Here is a 23332-nt window from a genome sequence, read left to right as displayed (position 1 = left end):
ATTTAACAATTTGTTACGTATATTACACCGCAAGCGTTAATATGTATATAAACGTAAAGTTACAGTTTGTATATGTCCCACAACTGGCCTACAGCCCCCCCATTTTTGTGGGGGAGGAGAGAAAAATCGCCATACACTGTTGTAATCATATTTAGTTTTAAATATGATTGCAGCTGTGTGTATGCTACTTTCTATACAATGAAAATTCAACAACAAATTTAGATCCCACTAACGTTAGCAATTATTAAATACAAATAATAAAAATAAAATATACGCTTGTACATACGTACGAAACAATAGCTTAGCCTATACCTATGATGCTTGAAAATAGCAAAAACGTATTCGGCTAAACAGCCCGTGAATATAACGCCGCCATTTGCCCGATATTGCAATTTGGATTTCCAATAGCGACTTTTTGTTCTATCCAATGAATACTGAATATATACATGAAAATAGTCTAACCATTCGTATTGTAATTTGATCGAAAACGTTTTAAAATAAAAAATACACCAGCAATATTATATTATGTAAAAGTAAAGTAGACTTATGTTTATGTTTGGAGTATTAGTACACAACGCATGCGCCATATTCATTTTTCTGCGCTTTTTTATTTACCTCTGAGCACGAAATTAATTTTAAACACGAATTAAGCAAATGAAAAGCGGTGCATGCCTGGGATTGAAGCTACGAACTTCGGTGATGATTCGAATATTCTAACCACATCTTAGCTCATTTGTATTTAACAATGTCGTGCTGCTGTTGTATTTAAGTCATTATTATTTCTTATAGTTTAACGGCTTTGTTTGTTTTTTTTTCCTTTTGAATATGTTCCTTTGCATAAATATTACAAGGTAAAGGAAGACGGCGACGAGAAATTATAATCATATTATTAAAATGTTTGTTGTCGTTACTTCTTTAATGACTCTTGTCATTATATATAAGATGACTACATCCCTCCATTTTATATTATATATTGTAGGAGAGTTCTATATGAACCTTGGGGTTCAACCTTACTTCATACCAAATTTCATCAAATTGAAGTGGTTTAGCCGTGAAAGCATAACAGGCAGACGTACAGAGACAGTCTCTTTCTCATGTATAATATTAGTATAAATTATCCAATGTATCTAATTCCTATGTGTTCCTTTTCTAGATGGTAGAATTCATTTCATTTGTTGTTCTGAGTTTCAATACGTTTCATGTTTCTTATTTTTGACGCATAAGTTATGATCGAAAAACACCTCAAACTATATTATACTGCCTGGTGTATGAAATGAAATATCATATTTAACTTACAATATTGAAATTATTTTTTTTACTAGGACTTACAAAAATAAAACATTGTCTAAAATTACAAGTCACTTTATTAAAAAAAAATCTTATTGGAATTATTTTCTGATTCTTTCACGGGGGTATTTTTTAGTTAATGTTATAATAACAAGTACTTATTATAATTTTATTTTACAACAATTTTTTGTCAAGTGTTTGATGCCATAATAAAACTATCTGATTATTCATTATTAAACATAATATATAAATCCAAAAATTTTTTACTGGGTAAATACATAAATAAATACAATATAATTTACTATCTATCAAACATGTACATTTTGCATGTACATAATGCCGAATTGAGATCATATTAATATTCTGCCAATAAATATATTGCATTTTTATGTGCAAAAAACTAAATCTAAATAAATAGATATATTTTATATGCTAAAAATATAAACGATAAAAGAATTAATTCAAATAACTAAGAGTTAAAATTAATGTTACAATATATACAATGAGAATACATTTTATTTTTATTGTGTTTCAATAATTGGAATGGTATAAAATATTTAAAAAAAAAATAGATAATATTATTTTAAACGATCAGCCCAAATTTCTACATAAGGATAACATAATTATCTATATAAATAATTAATATTTATGTTCGAATATCATGGCGGCCAATTTCATAATCTATCCTACTCAGAAGATATAATAGTTCAGGTGTGAGTGCCACACAAATGCAATCACTCTCATAGTACAAAACTGCAATCCAATGAATACCTGACAGAGAACCTAATAAGCCGGACCCGAGATTCAAATCACATAGCCAATCTAGTTCAACGAGATATTAAATATATATAATAGGATACAGGGTTTTGGTTTATTATGAAACTTTTTTTAAGTAATACTCATATCTAATACCTATGTGGAAAGACTTGATATTTTTGGTCCACAACAATGAAGAATACGGTTTTTATTTTATTTAAAATATAATTTATATATGTTTCAAACTTATGTCTTTAAATTTTAAAGCTTTAAATAATAACAATCAAATAATAGACACAGGTTAATCCTGAACCTACATTTATTATGAATAAAAAAAAAAATTACCTAAAATATAGGTTAAGAAATAATGTAAACAAATATATGATATTACTGTATTGCATTACAATTAATATTGATATTCCATAATTTAGAAGCACAGAGGCACGCTGTCACACCACTTGCAATAGCACATAAATACAATTTAACCAAACAATAAAAGCACATTCATTTTTTGAATTACATACAAAGTCAAATTCTCATAATTCATATTAAGATAATATTAAATATACATCATTCAAGTAAACTTATGAACAAACATTGGGTTATAGTTTAAAAATTAACTAAATATTAATCTTTCAACATAACAGCTTGGATTACTTACTGGATTAGAGACTGTTTTACGTTATTCAGTGCCTTGCCAAGCTATTATTTATATTTATATGTACTAAGATATATAATATGCTATTAACATAACCAAATTAATTACAATAAAAATTCAATTAGATAAGCTTATACTTAGGAATCAGTTATCACATCTTTTCTTTAAGTCTTTAGTGTGATCATTGTTGTGAATGACTTGTTCAAATACACCCTAGGTTCAACGCTTATTTATTATCTGTCCAACATAAACCGTAGCCTCAAATGCAGCTGTATTCAACCTGCGGCCTGTGGGCCTCATCCAACCCGACGGGCTTTTGTGGTTGGCCCTGGTGTTACTATTATTATTATTTTAAATTCAAAAGAGTTTTTTATGAACCCATAATTAAGTTAATAAAAAAAAGTAAAATATGCGCAAAAAAAATCACTATATAAATATTTTTTATTTGCTGCCTTCGACACCATGGCTAGCACATATCTGTGGCCCCTATAAACAAAGGTAAGTATGACTCCTCTATAGGGTCTTCAATCTGACTCGCTACACACAAGATAAGGATCCAAGTTAGCTATACATGTATATTATATTGTAGTCATTTGTAATGTCATATTTTATTAATATTATTTTGATTCACTTCTACAAAAATTGTAAATGACAGAGTGAACTCCTTGTAGTAATATCAAAAATAATACTTTATAATTATTAGGAAAATATAATATACCATTATATAATTATAATAAGTTAGACATCTAATACTCCACACAGATTATTGGTTGAACAGCATATGACAGATGAAAGCACATTATCATGTTTTATATTTAATTATCTCGAAGAGTGTCACCTATATAATTTTATCTTAATAATTATAAGGATATGAAGACTTACAGGATTTAGACAATAAAAGTTAAGTCAAACAATATACAAGTCAACAGTCTTAATTAAGAGTTTATGCACACATTTATATGATCACATTTAGAGTGAGAATACATGAATGTTCATATGCACACACAAGCAATTACTCCTTAACTTTATATATTGTGTTAAAGAAGGGACTGTTCCACCATTATTTTGGCATATCCTGACGGCGGAGGGTATCTGAAGTTGTCTAATATTATATCCAGAATGGCACCGTCATCCACTGAAAAAGTTATAGTTTTACACATAAATACCATAAATTACAATGCAGTAAAAAATTTAATCATATATTTAATCTACAGTAATAATAATAATAATTCAATGTTCCAAAATTGTATTAATTACCTCATACATAAATACATAGATATTATATAATTTTACATGTATGTACATTAACAACAATAAAGACATTGCCAATTTCTACTTACCATAAAGTGCCGGGTACAGTGTGCCTTTAATGTTTCTAACAGGGATCTCCAAGTTTACACCATTAAGAAAAAAGTTTAGCTCCACATGGTCATATGCTACACCAATGACATCTCCTTCTCCTGGCATTACTGCAGCACTCTCCTCACTCTTTTCGCTCTCTGGTTTTTCATTCTCTGCCTGGTTTTCATTGTCATTTGTAGATCCCGTTGTAACTAATAGTTCTGAGGTAGGAGATTCTCTTGCACCTGGTTTAAGGTGATATAGTTCAACATTATCATGTCGTACTGTTCCATCGCTGTTTAAGCACCAGGATTCTTTGTCGACACCACCTTTAATTGTACGAAAATTTTATTAATTAATGAATGCAAATGAACTACATTCATTATGAAATTTTAATCAATGTAAATACATATATATAATGCTATTCTGTAAACATTTGCAAAATTTGACCTAATTACAACAGTGTGCTTCAAACTTGGACGAGGATGTATGTTTCAAATAATGCTAATATTATTGTTGAGTAACATTGGCAATGATTGAATTATGTCATGAGTCATTTAACCTACAGTTACGTTGACAATGACCCACAGATGGATCATCCAAAGAATGTTAAGTGGTCCAATCCTGAGGTAGGAAAAATGAGACTTAGGTTAAACTGAATCAATCTCATTTAAAGCTATTGTGTGTGACTTAGAATTCTTGATTATTTTGGCAATAATATAATGCAATACTTAATTGTTTTAGAACATTTTTATCATAAAATATTCTTACCATGGACTCTATTAAGGTCGGCGTCCCTTGTTGCAAGGCCTACAGCCCACACACCTCCCTGTTGAAGTTTAACTTCAAAATAAGCTTTGTTTTGTACAAGTGGTGCATTTCCTAGAGCACATCCAGAACCACAAACACGCTGGCCACCTTTGACTATTACTACCTCATGTCCTACAAAAGAAATATGATATAATGGTTAAAAATTGGCAATACAATATAAACTTAAGTCCAACTTAAAACACTATCAAAATGTCATCCCACGCATTTGAGGTATAACGTGGAAGTTTAATATAAACTTTAATAAATAAATACTTTATTTAATACGGTATGTTAATTATATTTGTAGATTATTATCGTATACCATAAAAAAAACTACATATTACCCATATGCAAAGTATCTAACTGGACTGGATTACTCTTCACACGTATTGGTACGCTCGGGGTTAAGGAAAATCCATTTACGCAGTTTTTAAAACAACAAAACATTTTGTTAAGTTCAGTATTCTTTTTTAAGTGAAATCAAAATTGCTATTTAAAGTCAATATGTTTTATTTTTAAAACACCTATTTACTTTAGACAGTTACAACGACGTCATTTTCGTATGACATTTGTGTTAATAAATCAAAATGACATTTGAGTCTTGCTAAAGAAATTACAGTAGTAACGTTCTTAAATTTCTTAGTTTAAGGTAGGTATCGTATGTGCTATTTTTTTATTTAAAATGTTAAATATCTTGGGGTAGCATCGGATAGTGAAGATCATTTTACAAAAATAACTCTTAAGCTAAGTTTTAATTTCGATCACCTACCACGCCATTTTAAGGTACACCACTATTCAATGCAGAGTTAACGTGGTATGGTGTATCGGGGGACAGATTTGATTCTAGTCTACTGCCCTAAGAACCTAACAAACACGTACATCAAATTTGATTTATTTTCATTCATATAAAAACGTTCACAAATTAATTAACTCATATGGAAATATTTGTTTTTTTAAAAGTCCTTCCTCATAGTTCACAAATTCTTTATATAATATGTATTAAACCAACAAATTAACAAATACAACATCAATTCTATCTCTCCCTAATAAGCCATATTATTATAGGTGCACTTTTAGATTTCTTAAGTCCGTGGTGATCAATATTAGTAAATTGAACGAAATCTGCCGTTATTTTTTAAAGTATTATTTCAGTTTCATCATGTCTGTGTAGACAAATGATTTTGGACCAACGTAGTGAATATCCAAAATCATTTATTTACCAATGTTATGCTATATCTACTTATCATTAACATTATTTCATTTTTACAACAAATTTTTACTTAATTATTTTATTTACGTTTTAGGAGACGTAGTAAAAATAGTAAAATTAACCTAAAACCTAGTAAAATTTTAAAACACACAATTACGAACCGTTTCTTAATTACTTACCCATAGCTTTAAAAACATTCTTAACGTAACCACTTAAGTAAACATCACGTAACATAACGCGTTTTTACTTGTTTCATACTAAGCATTTTTTTTTTAATTTGCTTATTTGGTAGAAAGCATTAAACATACTTAAAAGATAAGAATTAAGCGTGCGAATCTATCAAGATGTCATTTCTACCTAGTAATAAAAACATGTTTTATCTGAACACATGCCCTTTAGTTACAGTTATGTTAAGATTTAATAATGATATAAATACATAAATACATTATCGGTAATCGGAATTATCGAAAATGAAAATATGCAGCTCTATCAGTAATGAGATGACAAAGTGATAATGCGTAATTGACATCATAAATGAGCAAATAGTTCGTTAAATTTCGTTATCAGAAATTACATTTATAGAGGAGATAATTCGTGACATATATAACAAATAGAAAAGAAAATAATATGGATTCTTTTACGTGGAACTTAAATAAAACATAATATTAAGCTAGCCTTAAGCCTTATGTACAATTTAACCTTCTCAGTAAAATACATGAAGTTTGTCTCAATACTCCTGTTAAACAGATCGCTATTAGTAACAAGGCCGTCTATGCTTGCAGTTTTATTTTCTGTTTCCGTTAAATTTGTTATTTTTGTAATAGAGTGTAATAAAATTTCTATCCACGTATCTCCTTACTATTGACCCATTCTTACGTTCGAGGCCAAAGGTGGAGTTTAATTTCCTTATTTCGGATTAATTATTTACTATGAATTAGTAATGCAAATATTATACTTATTGAATGCTCTATTTGCGTTAAATATTGATCCATATAATCCATTTTCATCCATCCATTTCGCAATCACGTAAACTAAACAATCGAAAAGACGTATATTTGACTTAATATATTTTTACTAGCTGTTGCCCGCGGATCCGCTCGCGCTTAACTATAAGGAAAGTATAAATGATAGTTGGAATTCTGTAGTGTGATTTTAAAGTAAGACGCATGAATTGTCATTCTGGTTAGAAAAAATAAGGTTAAGAGTTTTTTTTTTAATTTTTACATTGATGATTATTCTTTAAATAATCATCAGTGAACTTACTGTAAATCCCTAACTAATATTCCGATCCACGATTCTTTTGCTTAAATACCCCGGCATCTACCCACGCCGTTTGATATAGTTAATACTGTAATGTACCAATTTTTTTTATTCTATCAATTCAGGTTGAACAAAACTATTCAACTCACTAAAACCTTTATTTATAATTAATAATCGAAGCACCACTCTCTAAACGGTGGTAGGCTTTGTGCCCTACCAAGCCCGTTCCTGAAGCCTGTCTGGGTAGTTACCCTCACTCGTCAGATATTATACAGCTAAAAAGCAATAGGTACTTTGTACGGTTGCGTTCCGGTTTGAAGGATGAATGAGTAAGCCAGTGTAACCACAGGCACAAAGTACATAACATCTTCGTTCCCAAGATTGGTGTCGCATTAGCAATCTAAGGAATGGTTAATATTTCTTACATCGGCAATGTCTAAGGACGGTGGCAATCACTTAACATCAGGTAGCCCATTTGCCCATCCTATAATATAAATAATAATAATAATAATAAATTTAATTACACCCAAAAACATGTACACAATTTTAGTTGGCAGTTTTATCTAAATCTAGGCTTCTTACATAAGCAACATAGGTGGTGGCAACATAAATTGTAATATCAGAGTTAGTGATTCTGATATTAAAATTTATATACATACATATTATTTATATAAAAACGACGTTTAAGTTATTTCCTTTTGGGGCCAAAGTTACTCGCAGAGCTTACTCAGGAGCATGCAACATAAAAACTGTCCATGTGATAACAGTTCTCACTAAAATCAGTGCCGGCCATGTTCAACGACAGGCAATTGGACTTTTGATTGCCATGGGGAAGCACACTTTACAGAGGGAACTATGTACTTTCAAATTCGAATATTTCAAAATAGATATATTCTCATGGATGGCATTCTTGAAATGAAAACTACCTCTCCTCAAACACATCCTAAAATAAATCTGTAGGAATTGAGGGTCATGTTGAGGTAAAGCTTCAAGACTATCAATTAAGTGGTGCACATGGCAATAATGGAATACGTTTTCTTTATAAATACTTCACTAACATATTGAAGTTCATTTAAAAAAAAGTATTACTTGCACCACCCTAGAAAATATTGATATTAAGACATTGTGTATTTTACATTTGCACCCAGAGTTATGTGAATGAAGTTATTTAAACGAATATGTACATACGGCCGTTCTTATGATTTAAAAAAAAACTAAAGCAATTGCCACCCGTTTGGGTGTAATTTCTAAAAACTTTGAAATACAGGTATATCAATCCAATCAAGAAACACAAATAGTAAATTTCAACCAGATCGGACAATTTTTTTTTTCACAGTAACAGCCTGTTAATGTCCCACTGATGGGCTAAGGCCTCCTCTCCCTTTTGAGGAGAAGGCTTGGAGCTTATTCCACCACGCTGCTCCAATGCGGGTTGGTAGAATACACATGTGGCAGAATTTCAATGAAATTAGACACATGCAGGTTTCCTCACGATGTTTTCCTTCACCATTAAGCACGAGATGAATTATAAACACAAATTAAGCACATGAAAATTCAGTGGTGCTTGCCCGGGTTTGAACCCACGATCATCGGTTAAGATTCACGCGTTCTTACCACTAGGCCATCTCGGCTTCATCAATTCATCAATTTTTTTTTTCATTTTTATATTAATGTTTCAATCCCATTTCTTCCGTTTGGGGTTGAATTTCTAAAAACGACGAATAATGTATGCATTTATTTTTAATCAGAAGCTTCAATATTTAATATCAAAAATGATGGAATCCCCATACAAACTTTCGACCGCTATTTTACCTTCTCAGGGGGTAAATTTTCAAAAACACTGATATACATATTTATTTATTTATATCCAGAAACTTGTATATCAAATTGCATGCCTTCTAAATTCAAAAATGACGGATTTCCATACAATCGTTTATCCCTTACTTTAACCCTTTAGGGGTGGAATTTCCAGAAATCTTCCTTAGTTTTGTATCTGAAAATGTATCAAATGCCAAAAATTCAAGTTTCTAATCCCTGTAGTTTAGGCTCTGCGTTGATGAATCAGTCAGAAAAAGTCAGGAATTGTGTATAGATATAACAACAAAAATACGTTGTTTTTATAACTTTTGGTAGACTCAACCGATTTTGATGAAATAAAGGCTAAACGAATCCTCAAAATACTTCTTATAATAATAAAGTTATTATAAGAAGTAAGTGCAATTGGTAATTTTCAGCCGTTTTCGAGATTAGCCTGGACAAACAGACAGACAAAAATAAAAAAAATGATTGTTTTTGGTTTTAGTAAATCGCAAATAACCATATTAACTTTAAAAAGGGCAGTTTGAAATCACAAACAGACACTTCAATTTTATTTATATATATAGACTATTGTCAGCTTTGTAGATTTATACAATATAATATGTTGTAAATAATATAAAATGTTTAAAAAAACTCGAATCCAGTTGTTTTGGAGCTTCTGTATTTTGACATTATATTATTATTTCAAGACAGACAGTATATCTGTATACACAAATGTTTATGTTTGATAGACAAGATTCATTTAAGCGCTGGCTAAACTATAGCATTGATATCATAATTTTGAATTAATGTAATTTAACACATCATGGAGGCAAAATATATTATAGGCTATTATAGGCTGAATAATTTAGAATCAATAACAATTAGTGTGCTTTTATGATTATAAATTAAATCAATAAGGCAATCAATAGTCAACTTTATTTTTATTTTGATGATGGATATCGATAAATTATTAAACATACCTTACCCAGAGTTAAACCTGAACTGACAGAGTTAAATGTCTTATTTGGTTTTTAAACAAAAGACATAGATATTATATATATTTGATTTATTTCAATACCTCATAATATATAGTATAGAAAATTGAAAATAAAAATATAATATATTACAATTTACAATGACTTAAAAATTATTGAACATTATAAAATAACTTGCCACAAACTGCATCAACTATGTTTGTGATGTCATAATGTTAACATTTCTCATGGTTTAAAACGGATTGTTGATGCAATCATTTTAGTGTAGAAGTTGTGATTCTAAAGTTGCTAGTTTTAATAGACGATCAAATGGTTTACTTTATCATATTCTAATATAGTCACAGTCCAATAATATATTCTGGAGGATCGTAAACTTCAGTGTTTTCAGTCAAAAACTCTTGAAGTATTTGAATTTGTTTTCGCCTTTTCTTTGCAGCTGGCCTGGTTATTGTACTGTTTTGATTTTTATGATTTTGTTGACAGGTAAACTTGCGTGGTATAACATCAACTTTGATTCTCGCTCTCCCTCCCATTGTAATATAATAATTATAATTCTCCATATCTTCTTTAAGCTAGAATAAACAATAATTACCAAGATTATTTTAATACCATTATGACGATGGAATAATATTATTATTTTAATTTGCAAAATATCTGTTACATTATACATTTTGTTCTTGTAGAACATGGCTTAATTTGTAAAACTTTGAAGACAAAATTCTTACAATATTAGTACACAAATTTATAAAAAGATACATTTAATAAAAAAATAACGAAACTTTTGTCAGTTTGTTGTTGTACCAATATAATTCTAATAGCCTTGATTACGTTTCTATTCGTATTAAATATTTGTAAGGTATATGTAATATATTCTTAAAAAATGTTAAATACTTACATCGAAATGATCTTCACAACAAAAATAATGTGATCGTGATGTATTTTTTGGATTAATACGTCCTGCTGATTGGAACCATTGATTCCGACGTTCAGCGTCTCGTGGCACAATTAAAAATAATTTTTCAGGAGTTCTTTTTGTATTATTTGTACAAAGCGGTACAAAACAAGCACGATAACTTTTTAAATTAGACATTTTCAATAATACAGTTTCAGTTTCAGTTAATACCTACATTTACAATTAATATTCGCTTCACATAATTGAATTACTATTTTGTTATTTGGTAACGAAATCAGCTGTCTGTCACTTTGAGGTAAAATTATTAACGTTATGACATCACAATATTTACAATCACAAATCTTGAATCGTGATATGTACGCATTTCGCTCGTGTTTTTTCGGTAACTGTCGTGAGGAAAATCGAATAATCGTCATCGATATTCGTATTTTGTACTATTATTAATTTAACGGCGACACCTCTTTTATTATATATAATAGGTATTCTAAATATTTATTGATCTTATGTACTTGTTTCAACATATTATCAGTTATTTGATTGCTTCTGCGTCCGTTTGCTCGACTTTGCCACTGTGATCCCTGATCCTAAGTACTATTTATTTATTATATTCACAAAATAGTTTGAATTCTATAAAATGTCATTGAATAATAATATTGATTGAGTATTAAGTACCTACATACATGTTTTTGATCATAACACTTTATAATTTGTAAAAGTAGGTACTTATAATTCTGTAAAACCCTAACAAAAACCAGTTAAATACGGTTTATTTTTTTAACTTTGCGTAAACATTTTTTATAACCATTCAACAGGTTGTATTTATAAGTTTATAATGCTTCATTAATATTCTATTACGGTGGTCTATTCCAATAATATTTTAAGAGAATCAAAATAGATAGGTTATTGAACTATTCTGTAGGGATTAAGATTTTATTACAGATAGATTTTTAAAAAATGTAAGTTGATTTGCGGTATGTGTTTGTGAAAGTCTCCGGAGGGAATCAGCGTGAAGTGCCCTCTTTATGTGCAAAGTATGGCATGGAAGAGACAGCGGATGCATATGTGAAAACGATATCGCAGCCTCTCCTGCTGAAGACGGTCATGGCTCGAGGTGTTAGTTGGTAAGAATCCCACATAAGGTTCTCCCCGGGTACTTTCGAAAAAATACTCTTTGAAAAAAAAGCCAAAAAAAGGTTTTGTGCAATTCAATGCTGCTCACCTAATTATCTAACTGATGAGTTTACAACTTATCTTAGTGATTCTCTTGCACCTCACTAATTTCTTATTATTATTGTTAAACACTCCAACAATATTAATACACATTATGTGTGTTCCTCTTTTCAGGACAAAAATGTAAATGACATTTTAATTTCAGAAACATGCTTAATACGTGTTTACTTTAAAACAGTTATTGGCTTCCTAGTTTTTAACTGATTAACAACAATCATACTGGAAAAACAGAGGGCTTTAACCATATCACTTGCTTCTTAAATCGACCCAAGATCATTCTGCTCAACTCGGATTGTCAATAGAGCAGCATTGTTATTCTACCACTCTTTGCAACTCAGACTTTTTCATATTGATTTCAATTTTGTTTCATCAGTACATTATGTGATTACGATCAAAAAAAATATTTAAACATTTACTCAATGCAACGAATAATTTGTACTACTAGCCGTATGTAATTATTCAGTTAACATAAAATCATCACATTTTATTTACTTTACCTAATAATAAAAATAAAGCCCCTAAATGACACTTATAAAATTATCAACGACTGTATGTATTTTTATTATTATAGCGATTAAAATGAAAACATATTCTACTGTTATCTTATATGTGCCGCTACAATGACCATCAGATAAATAAACTACGGTTTTTTGCTGCCAACTTTACCGTCCCAAAATCGACAAGACCGCCAACTTGTGTACGAACAAAGAAAGCAGAGATTAGCAATACCGGCACGTATGTAAACGCACCGCGGTCTGCCAAGAATGTTCTAGATCCACATAGATTATATTATACCTAGTTATATGTTTTTATAAATTTATCAATAAAGTATATACTACTAAAGTATTGTTAAATGCCATTTTAATTATTTTTAATATGCATCAAAATGCAGTGATTATTTATTTTTTATTTTGTCGCTCATAAGGAACAATATTATGTTTTGTTGTTGCTATTTTATTATGTTCATAAGTTATCACTTATTGACTATTGTTAATCACTATTTATTTACATATTTTATTGATAATTCCATAAAATAACACAGGCAATTAAAAGCATCCAAATTAAGAAGGTTAGCTACCTTCTTAATTTGGATGCTTTTAATTGTCTCTAAAATATTTATAAAAGTTATTGTATGCTATAGTAATTTTTTAATCATCAAATTTGCTTTTCTTTTGCACCTTTTCGTAATAAATTTTGTAATGGCTTCGTCATCGTCACGTTAACGATATTTTGCCAACAAATTTCTCCGTGACTAATACTACAACAACATCAATACAGTAACATTTAATGTATGAACCACTTTGGAATTTTAAAAGGATATGGATTGTGTTCTAATTTTTAATTTTAAATAACGTAAAAAAATATGTATAACCATAAAATTAATTTAAAAAGTTATATTAAAAAGACTTTAAAATAATGATAGTAAAAGATTAATTTTATTTTAAAGAAATTATGAATTAATATGTATTTTTTTTTTCAATAATTAAATAACCTAAGTTTTATTTCTTTTGTGGACCTTAAGTTAAGATTTAGTTAATAGCATTGGCCAAAAAATAAAGCTTCTTCATTCTACCACCCCACAGTTGGTCGGATACCTTGAAGATCCGGAGGCGAGGCTTTCCTCCATATAAAACGCACGCAGTGTGCCGGCGCATCAGTTAGTGACGGTTCCGGAAGACAGACAGACCACAACGTGAGTTTTTTTATTATCGTTCGCATAAAAAATAATTTCGGTTCTATTTTCCAATATATATTTTTGAGATGATTTAAAAAAACTCTTGATGATCAATAGTTTTTTAAATCATCGAGATTAAAATATATTTAAATAACATGATAATAAACAACCGGTCTTCTAAATACAAATAAAAATAAATAAGCTTTATAAAAATAATTCATTTGCATCTCTTACAACAAAAACAAAATCAAAGTTTAATAAAGAAAATAACCTAAAGGTCGAAACTTGAGAGGAACGAACCATCTTGAGGGCAAGGTCGCTTTCTATAGCCCTAGAACCGGTCCAGATTTCCTTACGTAATCCATTGTAAAATATTGAATGGAAAGTGTTTGTAAACATTTGACGCGTTATTCCGTAAACCAACTAATTTGTTGAACTTTATTATGGTTAATAATTGCCATCAGAAAGCCTCACATATATATATATATATATATTATTTTACAAAACGTAATTTAATTATCCTTTGGACGTTGACGAATTAGCATTATACCTAACTATTGTAAGTTGTGATCACACGATTGCTTGACCTTTTAGGCTACATAAAAACATTGTTGGTATTTTCTAATCATCGATACAACAGACGGTGCGAAATCTAATTAAAACTGCACATCCTCCTATAAGCCTTTCCGTATTTGGTTAAAAAAATTTAAATTTAAATTCTAATTAATAAAAATTCCATAACCAGTTTGACTGCTACGATCATGCTATAACTGTTAAATAATAAAATAACTTATGATTTATACTAATTTAATATGAACTGTTTCGAACCAATAGTTCATTGAACTCTATGGGGTTTTATGACAAGTAAATAACTTTGTAGAATATAGTTTTAGATTTTTCTTTTAAATCAGTTGATATGAATATTTATTATTTAAACTATAAACGGTTTTTTAATGTTTTTTTTTTAAAGTTATTTACTATAAACTAAGGTTCAGACATTTAGTAATTTTCAAAAACTAATAATATGTACTCACTCTCTCGTATACTCCGATGGGGCGACAATAATGAGAATTTCTTGATAAATCAACACAATTGTTTCTTATTGTCATAATCATATCAGTCATAAGAATAACGAAGCAATTGCTTCTAACTATAGAGAAAAATATAACCAAGAAAAAATATAAGATTAATTTAAATCCAAATGATTAAGTACGAGATATGTACCTACCTACTTAATGAGTTTTAGCCGATTGTGAGTCTCTTGCCGTGTCTCCTCGATATAATCTGCCATTCAAATGTGCTTGCAAAGAATTGCTTACATGTATAACGTATGTTATGATTAATTTGTTTAAGTTTTTACCGATTTATTAACCGATTTAGTTCGTATTTATATGTATAACGCATATTTTACCGTAAGCGAGGAATAAAAACCATTTTCACTTATAACTTTAACTTATATCTTAAATTATAAAATTCAATTTTATTATAGACAATGAAACGATTCCTGTTATTGTCGGTGCTGGCGATTGCTCATGCGCAGTTCCCGAACGGACGCATCCTAGAACCTCCAGTACCCTCACAGTGCGCGCAACGCGTCATTCATGAAAGATACGCCGACAGTAAGTAATATTTTTGACTAGATTTTAAGTACATCACCTAAAATGCTTTGCCTATTAGCTGAATCAACCTTCGACCTGGGCAAAGAAATGCAAAATATGGTTTAAAGGTAGAATATTTGTTGAATAGGTACTCCGGAATATCTATACCCTACTCCAATTGAAGAAAGACTAAATATAAAAAAAAATCTTATATATTATGCAATATAAACAGTTCTTGATAATTAATATTGTATTTGTTTATAATACAACACTATTCCACTAAACTATTTATATCTTTAATTTCACTTCCAATATTCCGATAACAACTTTGTCGACATTTAAAAAAGCCATTATTACGCCAATTCATAATGAATAGATTATTCAAGATTTCGACCAATAATACCGTCAACTTCTAACTTTGAAATGTTATATCGGCAACAAATCTTATAAAGCTACCCGGATCTAGGATATGTAATTTTATAATATTTTATTTCTAATTCTATAATTAAATAGACAAATAATGTCAAGCAAAATCGAACGGGTACTCGTAAAATGTGTTTTATTTTTATTTTAAGGATGAGTATGTATATAATCGATAATAATATAGTAGGTCAGTTATTTTTTTGAATATAAGGCTCTGATTATAATATTGTTATACAGGACAATAGCTTACCTACTTTATGAATGATAGAGCGACGCGGAAGTTTCTAAGCATATTTTTTTGTCGAATAAATGACTGCGTCAAGACATTAGTATAAAAACGCCGTGTTTATAAATGCGTAAGCCACGCTTATCTCTTTCTTCCCGGATGCAAGATAACTAAACCTGTTCCTAAACGGGATTCCATAAAATATCTTAGATAACCCAGATTTGTTCCTTGAGAAAATAAATTTATCTACGTATAATTAAACAATTTAATATTCCAACATAATACCATTTATATGTTTAATGAAGTTATAATGTATTAATTACTATCGTAATAGTTAAATAAATACTAATATAAGGTCAATACGCTGTTTCCTTGAAATACATATATTAAATTCATTTACACGACTAAAGCCCGGATAGCTCAGTCGGTAGAGCATTGGACTTTTAATCCAAGGGTCCAGGGTTCAAGTCCCTGTTCGGGCGGCTAATTTTTTTTCTTAAATATTTTTTTATTTCTTAAGTAAACTGATTGATTTTAAGGAATCAATATTTATTCTGTGGTAAAAATTAAACAAGACAATGTAGTCAAAATACAACTAGTTTTTAAATTAACCTAGTAGCGCTGAACAATAGCAGGTGTTTCTTTTTAGTTCTGTATGGAAAGTTACTTTTCCATCGACAGTTGTTCCCATGCTGCATACAATGACGTCGCGCACGGTACATAGTATAATGATTAATAGATAATATGTCCGTACAATCAGACGAATCACATGTAGGTAATTATTATTATTACATCCTTATTCTGTCTGCATTTTTATTTGGGCCTTAACAAAAGGCAATAACTTATTTAAAAAAAAGTATAAAATATTCATACATAATAGAATTATTACTTTGCGCTCAAATAGCGTACACGCCAGAAAAAAGAGAAAAAAGTAAATAAAAAAATAAAAGCATTCTTTTAATACACAAAATTACGGCTACTTATAAAAACGTAATAGAAATATCTGTATATATGTCTAAAATGTCAATATAGAAAAAAAACATAAAACTTTTCATAAAGATGATTAAAATGTTAGATAAACCTTACAGAATAATAAATCATTTATCGTTTTGTTTATTACTGTCACATGACTTAGTTATTTTTGGCGTTTATTTTTAAATCGGTAATATAACATTTTTTAATTGAATATCTTATGTAATTCTTATAAATATATTACACAACGAATTACCATCTATGTGTTACAAAGATAAAAAAGAATCCGTTACATACAGAAAACCTCTTTACCTCGTTATTTTTAATCATAACTCAAATTATGAAGCTTTTGTTACTAAGTAATTAATGTTGTTAACTTAAGTCACGAACTTATTGTCATTCCACTTTGTTTATCGTTAATGTTAAACATAGATAAATGTTAAATAATTTATATAGATGGTGTATTGTATTTAAAAATGAAAAAAGAATCAATATGTTTTCAACAGATAAAACCGGTACTTATCAATTGAAATACTACCACAAACTACTGTTTTTTTTTATTAGACAAGGGTTACTTTTTCTCATGGAGGGACCCCGCCTTACGCGGAGTTGAAGAGGACTGGCTGAGTGCAAGAAACTACTGTCGTCAGCGTTGCATGGACCTTGTCTCTTTGGAAACAAGTGACGAAAATGAATGGGTGAAAGCTCGTATCGTTCAAGATAAGGTAATTTAAATTTTTCTCATAAATAACGTTATTTGTTACACAACAAACACGCGATACGTGAATAACGTGATCGTGTAATTACTGTTACGAATACAAACTCCTTTTATCACGACCGATTTCGAATATATTAAACTTAAATTCCTATTTATATTAACATACTCGTTACTAGTTTGTTCAACAATGCAGTAAACAGTCTTATCCTGTCTTTGAATTGTTTGTAAATTGGACTTAAATCGTAAGACGTGTTTATATAAACTTTAGCGTAGCACTTAGTTTGAAATTTCAATGCTAGCAAAACAAAAGATGATAATGTTCCATCCTTGACCTGCATGTTTTTACATGACAAAGCAATAGGTATGTCGTTATTCAACCCATTTACTTTACACCCACCGCTTGTAAGAAGTGAAAACGTTTTTTTTTTCAAACAATCGAACTAGAAAGTAGCCTTTTAATTTCGTTCCTCAAAGAATTTGACGTGTTTGTTGTTTAAACGTCGTTACAAATTCAAACGTGTTTTGAATTTGACAAACTTCAATTGTTTTATGATGCATGACGAGTAGTACCAGAACAATAGTTAATTTTCCTCTTCCAAGTTTCACTTTATTATTCAACTATGATTTTCCCGTCGTGGGATGCGTCGTTTATCAATATATAAATATCGAATTTAATATTTACTTAGAACGTTTGGGTTGTTGGAACTGGGACCAATTAAATATTTACTTACATGATTATTCTTATAATTTGGCATGTAAATAAAGTAATTATTCTATATCTCGACTTAAACATAGATAGCAGTAATTTAAATTTGATAGGTATGTAAAATTCTTTGAAAGTTATAGATTTGTGACCGACTCGAATAGCACTTTTTTGTTTAAATATTTTTTTAATTTAAAAATTATAATTTAAATTACAAAAAAATGTTACATCATACCATTTTTTAAGATCAAATTTGTTTGTTTTCTACAGATCAGGTGGCATTTTCATTGCCTAACCTTGATCTTCTTCGAATTAGCATACCATTATTTTGACCATTTCATATTAATTATGTTGCTAGTGAAACCTATTTCTTTTTTATATTTTCTTTTGGCTCGTCTTCTTCGAATATTTTGTTTAGAAGAAATCAAGCTAATTAATTTAAAAAAATGGTATTGTTGTATATTCTTTCCAATTAGAAGTAGGGTTGAAAAAGTTCTAAGCTTTCTCCTTAAGAGAGGAGTTCTATACCAACAAGTAGGTCATCGACAAATGGAATTTAAAGCAATTTTACATATTTTTAAAGGTTAAATACATATGGACTTCGGGACGTCTTTGCGACTTCAAAGGCTGCAACCGGCCCGATCTTCTGCCCAACGAGGTCAACGGATGGTTCTGGACTGCAGAACTTCAAAAGCTTGCCCCTACTACGAACCGCCAACAAAACGACTGGTCTGAAGGCGGTGGAATTGGCAAACCCCAGCCTGACAACCGGGTAAATTTCCAATTTTTAATAATATAATGCTGCTCTTCCTATACCGAAATATTTATTGTTATACTATGTTTATATAGATATTCGTGGTTTTAGAAAAGATTTGTCGTTGACAAATTATGTATTATTAATTATTACGGAATAAGTGGCACATTATTACGACACAAATTTCATGTATGGTGTGGTAATGTTTGCCGTTAAGGCTCGTTTGTTAAAAGTGAGGATGACGCGTAATGAAAACGAAAGCGGTGTAAATATTTATGTGCCTGCAAATTATTCGCCGAAGGGCGTACCCGCATGCCTGTAACCCACTTTCTACAATCTGTACAAAAGCTTATCGATATGCAGCTTATGTCGTGAGACGCGACATAATGTTTGATACCACTTTCGCCGCGACAGGTGAGTCGTCGCACGCAACTACAACTGCGTCCTGAGGATGATCCGCATCCGCCTTGCTTGCGTCACAGCTATTCATAATGCATTCGTGCCCCTGCATTATGTGGTTTCTTATATAATTTTCACTTCTTGTTACGCACGTTTATGGAAAATTAAATTACTGTTTAAAACACGCCAATGGATTAAGACTTAATACAACATACGTATCAACACTCGGTAAATGTCTCTGCTGAGCTAACTATCCTGTCAAAATAGGAGTCCGAATCTGGGATCTAGGATACTGTTTGATTGCGGATTGCTTATAGCCTTTCCTATGTTTTCTTCAGGGACTAACTAAATGATTTGTAAAAAACACTCCAATTATTTTTCGTATTATAAACAATAGGAATAATACAATATGTATTTTCAGGAGCTGATCCAGGGCGGCGCTGCGGAACACTGTGTGGCCATTCTAAACAATTTCTACAATGACGGCGTCCACTGGCATGACGTCGCCTGTCATCATCGCAAACCATTCGTCTGCGAAGAGAATGATGCGCTCCTAAAATATGTCCGATACACTAACCCTAATTTGAGAGTTTAATATTCAATTTTTAAAGATGCAACTAAGGATTTTAATAAATTCTCATGAATGTAACCGAATTGACAAAAATAGATAAAAAATTACTACGTCAGTCTATCAAGATACATTACGAGCGAAAACACTTAAATTTAAAAACCGGTAATTTCTTATAAAGTTTTAAAAATAAAATATTATCTTAGATCTAAGTCTTACCTCATTGAATATTTATTTCAGTATTTAAGCATACGAGTAGTCAGTACAAAACCAACAAATATTTATTTAATAAAGACTGCTTTAATTTATCATGTGTTTTACTGATTCCCAAGAATTGTCTTTTTTTTATAGTACCTACAAGGTATATATATAGGTAGGCGGACGAGCATATGGACCGCCTGGGCATTGTAAGAAATGTTATGAATCGCCCTCATCACCAATGCGCCACCAACGTTGGGAACTAAGATGTTATGTCCCTTGTGCCTGTAATTACACTGGCTCACTCACCCTTCAAACCGGACACAACAATACCAAGTACTGATGTTTTGCGGTAGAATATCTGATGAGTGGGTGGTACCTACCCAGACGAGCTTGCACAAAGCCCTACGACCAGTAAACTTATCTTCTATGAGGTGTTGTGGGCAGGTGTTAGGTATCAATAAATAGCCTATGTGCTTTCTTGGTGTTCAAGCTTGCTTCGTACCTAATTTTTTTTTCGTACCGAAACAGACACGACAGACAGTTACTTTTGCATATTTAATATTAGTGTATTGACAGTATTTGGTATTTCCCAATAATAATGTCAAGTGGAAAGCGCACATAAGTATATCATAATTATATAAATTTTATTTTTTGAGTGATCTAAGAAAAATGTTTGTTTAGGTACAGAATAAATACTAAATAATCCTGCAAAGCCAAATGCACAATACAGAGCCCTTATGCGAAAATTATAACAAGGTATATATATAGTACTAAATGCTGAAGTATTTTAAAGCTGATCTGTCACATAATACAGTCATTCTGATGCACACATTTTTATGAATGAATAATAAATAAAAATAAAACTATCAAGCTGTAAAAATGCTTTTTATTTTTATGCAAACAGTTCAGAGTATATATTTTTATGATGAAGTTATGTTTAACATATACTTGAGTCTTCTGGACGACATTTTCTTAGCCATAATGAACAAAAGGCATATATTACAAAAGTTTGCAAGTGTCAGAAGCATTGTTACGTGCATTAATCGATACAAACGCAGGAAACTAAGCTTCAAACCGTAACTGCAACAATAGTTAATTGGAACGAACTCGGACGGCATAGGCATTGTATGACATCATTCAATTGAGAGCAGGTTCAAATCATCCCATGATCAGAGGTGAAAAATAACATTGTGAAGAAACCTGCATGTATCATATGGACACTTGTTGCTAAAGCAATATAGAATTTAAATTCTAAGGAATTTACAAGTAAGAGTGTGTGTATTAGTTTTATCAATATTTAATGGGATTATCAATCAGCGTTTAAACTTATGGCAAGTGGATGATCATCATCATCTTCATCAACTTATGGCTGTATCGGTAAATAACAGTAAAAAACTAGTAATGTATCAGATATTTGACCACTGTTAAAGCCATTTAAGCCCCTAGTCTGACTTTAAAAAAAAATAAAAATTTAATAGTTTTTTATTAAGTCTGCACTCAAATTGTAATAATTAATTGTAATTAAATACCAACTTACTCTCTATTAACAATATCATCAATATTTGATCTTAATGATATATTGGATCGCTGTGGATCTGGTAGAATAAGTAAATCCTTATCAAATTGTTCTTGCAAACAACAAATTCTTTCCATGATAAATAACAAAAGTATCGCCCAGAAGTATTCAAACTCTAAACCCATTTCGCTCATTTTTTACCTTCAACCATTATAATATGGTAGCCAAACTTTGTTTTAATTGGAGGATCGGTATATATAGGATTCGTGACTGAAGATATGGGCAGAGCAAAAGCCGCATCTTGAAAGGGCCCGACCATAGAACCTCGGGTCATCCAACCAAGGTCTCCCCCTTGTCTGGCTTTATCTTCACTATATGCGGCTGCTACATCAGGAAATTTTTGTCCAGCTTTCAATTTTTCCAGTGCTTCCAAACACTTAGATTGTTTCTCGCACAATATGTGCCGAACTTTGACAGCTGTCCCACCTTTTTTTTCTTTTCCTCCGGCTTCTAAATTTGAAATACAAATGATATTTTTAAATGAGTGTTTTCTATTCAATTATATTTTTAAATAATTCAATATCTACATTTTCTAACCTTTACTATCACCGCTTGATTTTCCTCCACTGCCAGTTTTATTACCTCCAGCACTTTTACCACCTTTCTCTGGTTGTTTTTTTGGCGGCATGACGATTCTTATGTTAAATCTATTAAAATTTTATTTTTAAAGTATTATAAACTACAATTTGTACACAAAGTTTATTCACAAGTCGTTTTATACTTTATCTTCTTATATATAAAAATTATATTCATCTAACATTCATTTGGTACCACTAGTTCACATTTTTCTTATGTCAATGTCATCATGGTCATGACTTCTTTATTTTTTATCTAAAATTGAACACAAATCTCTCTAAGCGTTTTTGTTAATTTATAAAAATAATGATTATTTCTGACTTTATTTCATTATTCACGGATTATAAACTATAATTCATAAAATAATCATGGCTTAATAATTAAATTCAACTTTCTTCGATATAAATGAATATTGATAATGTAAATAGCCTTACAAATTCAGATAATTCTTTAGCCTTGTGAATTGTGATATTGTTAATAATGATTATCACCCCGAAAAGTGAAAACTGCTTGTTATTTTGAATTTATATATTTTTGCAGTGTACAGAAGTTTTTAATTTAAGGAATAATTTAAATTTTGAAGAAAATATTATATGCAAATATTGACTATTTGTATTGCCCTAAATTTAATTTAATTAAAAAAATATTTTATCTATGTTATTATGAGTTTGTCTTGCCAAAAC

General features: G+C 30.2%; 3 protein-coding genes and 1 non-coding gene across 7 annotated transcripts; 2 read left to right on the top strand and 2 right to left on the bottom strand.

Moving 5' to 3' along the window:
• Positions 1-1700: 1700 nt before the first annotated feature.
• On the bottom strand, positions 1701-5427 carry LOC126773768 (SPRY domain-containing protein 7). Its single transcript, XM_050494912.1, has 4 exons — positions 5197-5427; positions 4814-4984; positions 4042-4371; positions 1701-3836 (listed from the first exon to the last, which is right to left on the bottom strand). Exons 1-4 carry the CDS (start codon positions 5297-5299, stop codon positions 3739-3741), a joined length of 702 nt encoding a protein of 233 aa, XP_050350869.1. The 5' UTR covers positions 5300-5427; the 3' UTR covers positions 1701-3738.
• A 6494-nt stretch (positions 5428-11921) lies between these two features.
• LOC126773782 (uncharacterized) lies at positions 11922-20591 on the top strand. Of its 3 annotated transcripts, none has more exons than XM_050494938.1 (6): positions 11922-12151; positions 13844-13953; positions 15425-15554; positions 17719-17879; positions 19159-19347; positions 20150-20591. In XM_050494938.1, exons 3-6 carry the CDS (start codon positions 15428-15430, stop codon positions 20321-20323), a joined length of 651 nt encoding a protein of 216 aa, XP_050350895.1. In that variant the 5' UTR covers positions 11922-12151; positions 13844-13953; positions 15425-15427; the 3' UTR covers positions 20324-20591. The 3 variants fall into 3 exon arrangements, with proteins under 3 accessions (XP_050350895.1, XP_050350902.1, XP_050350912.1); XM_050494945.1 differs by lacking the exon at positions 11922-12151 and adding an exon at positions 12871-12995; XM_050494955.1 differs by lacking the exon at positions 11922-12151 and having other exon boundaries at positions 13804-13953.
• Positions 16592-16664, top strand: Trnak-uuu (transfer RNA lysine (anticodon UUU)). The gene has a single exon. It is a non-coding gene; the product is annotated as a tRNA-Lys (tRNA).
• A 777-nt stretch (positions 20592-21368) lies between the features above and the next one.
• Positions 21369-22873, bottom strand: LOC126775446 (peptidyl-prolyl cis-trans isomerase NIMA-interacting 4). 2 transcript variants are annotated; one of them, XR_007669880.1, is made up of 3 exons: positions 22611-22873; positions 22035-22523; positions 21369-21577 (listed from the first exon to the last, which is right to left on the bottom strand). XR_007669880.1 is itself a non-coding variant. In XM_050497406.1 (2 exons), the coding sequence occupies exons 1-2, from the start codon at positions 22699-22701 to the stop codon at positions 22204-22206; spliced, it is 411 nt and encodes a 136-aa protein (XP_050353363.1). In that variant the 5' UTR covers positions 22702-22873; the 3' UTR covers positions 21369-22203. The 2 variants fall into 2 exon arrangements, 1 of the variants encoding a protein (XP_050353363.1); XM_050497406.1 differs by having other exon boundaries at positions 21369-22523.
• Positions 22874-23332: the final 459 nt, after the last annotated feature.

The sequence above is a fragment of the Nymphalis io genome, chromosome 2 (assembly GCF_905147045.1).
Source record: "Nymphalis io chromosome 2, ilAglIoxx1.1, whole genome shotgun sequence".
Taxonomy (NCBI): domain Eukaryota; kingdom Metazoa; phylum Arthropoda; class Insecta; order Lepidoptera; family Nymphalidae; genus Nymphalis; species Nymphalis io.
Note: the sequence above shows the minus strand (reverse complement) of the source record. Positions and strands in the feature narration are given on the sequence as shown.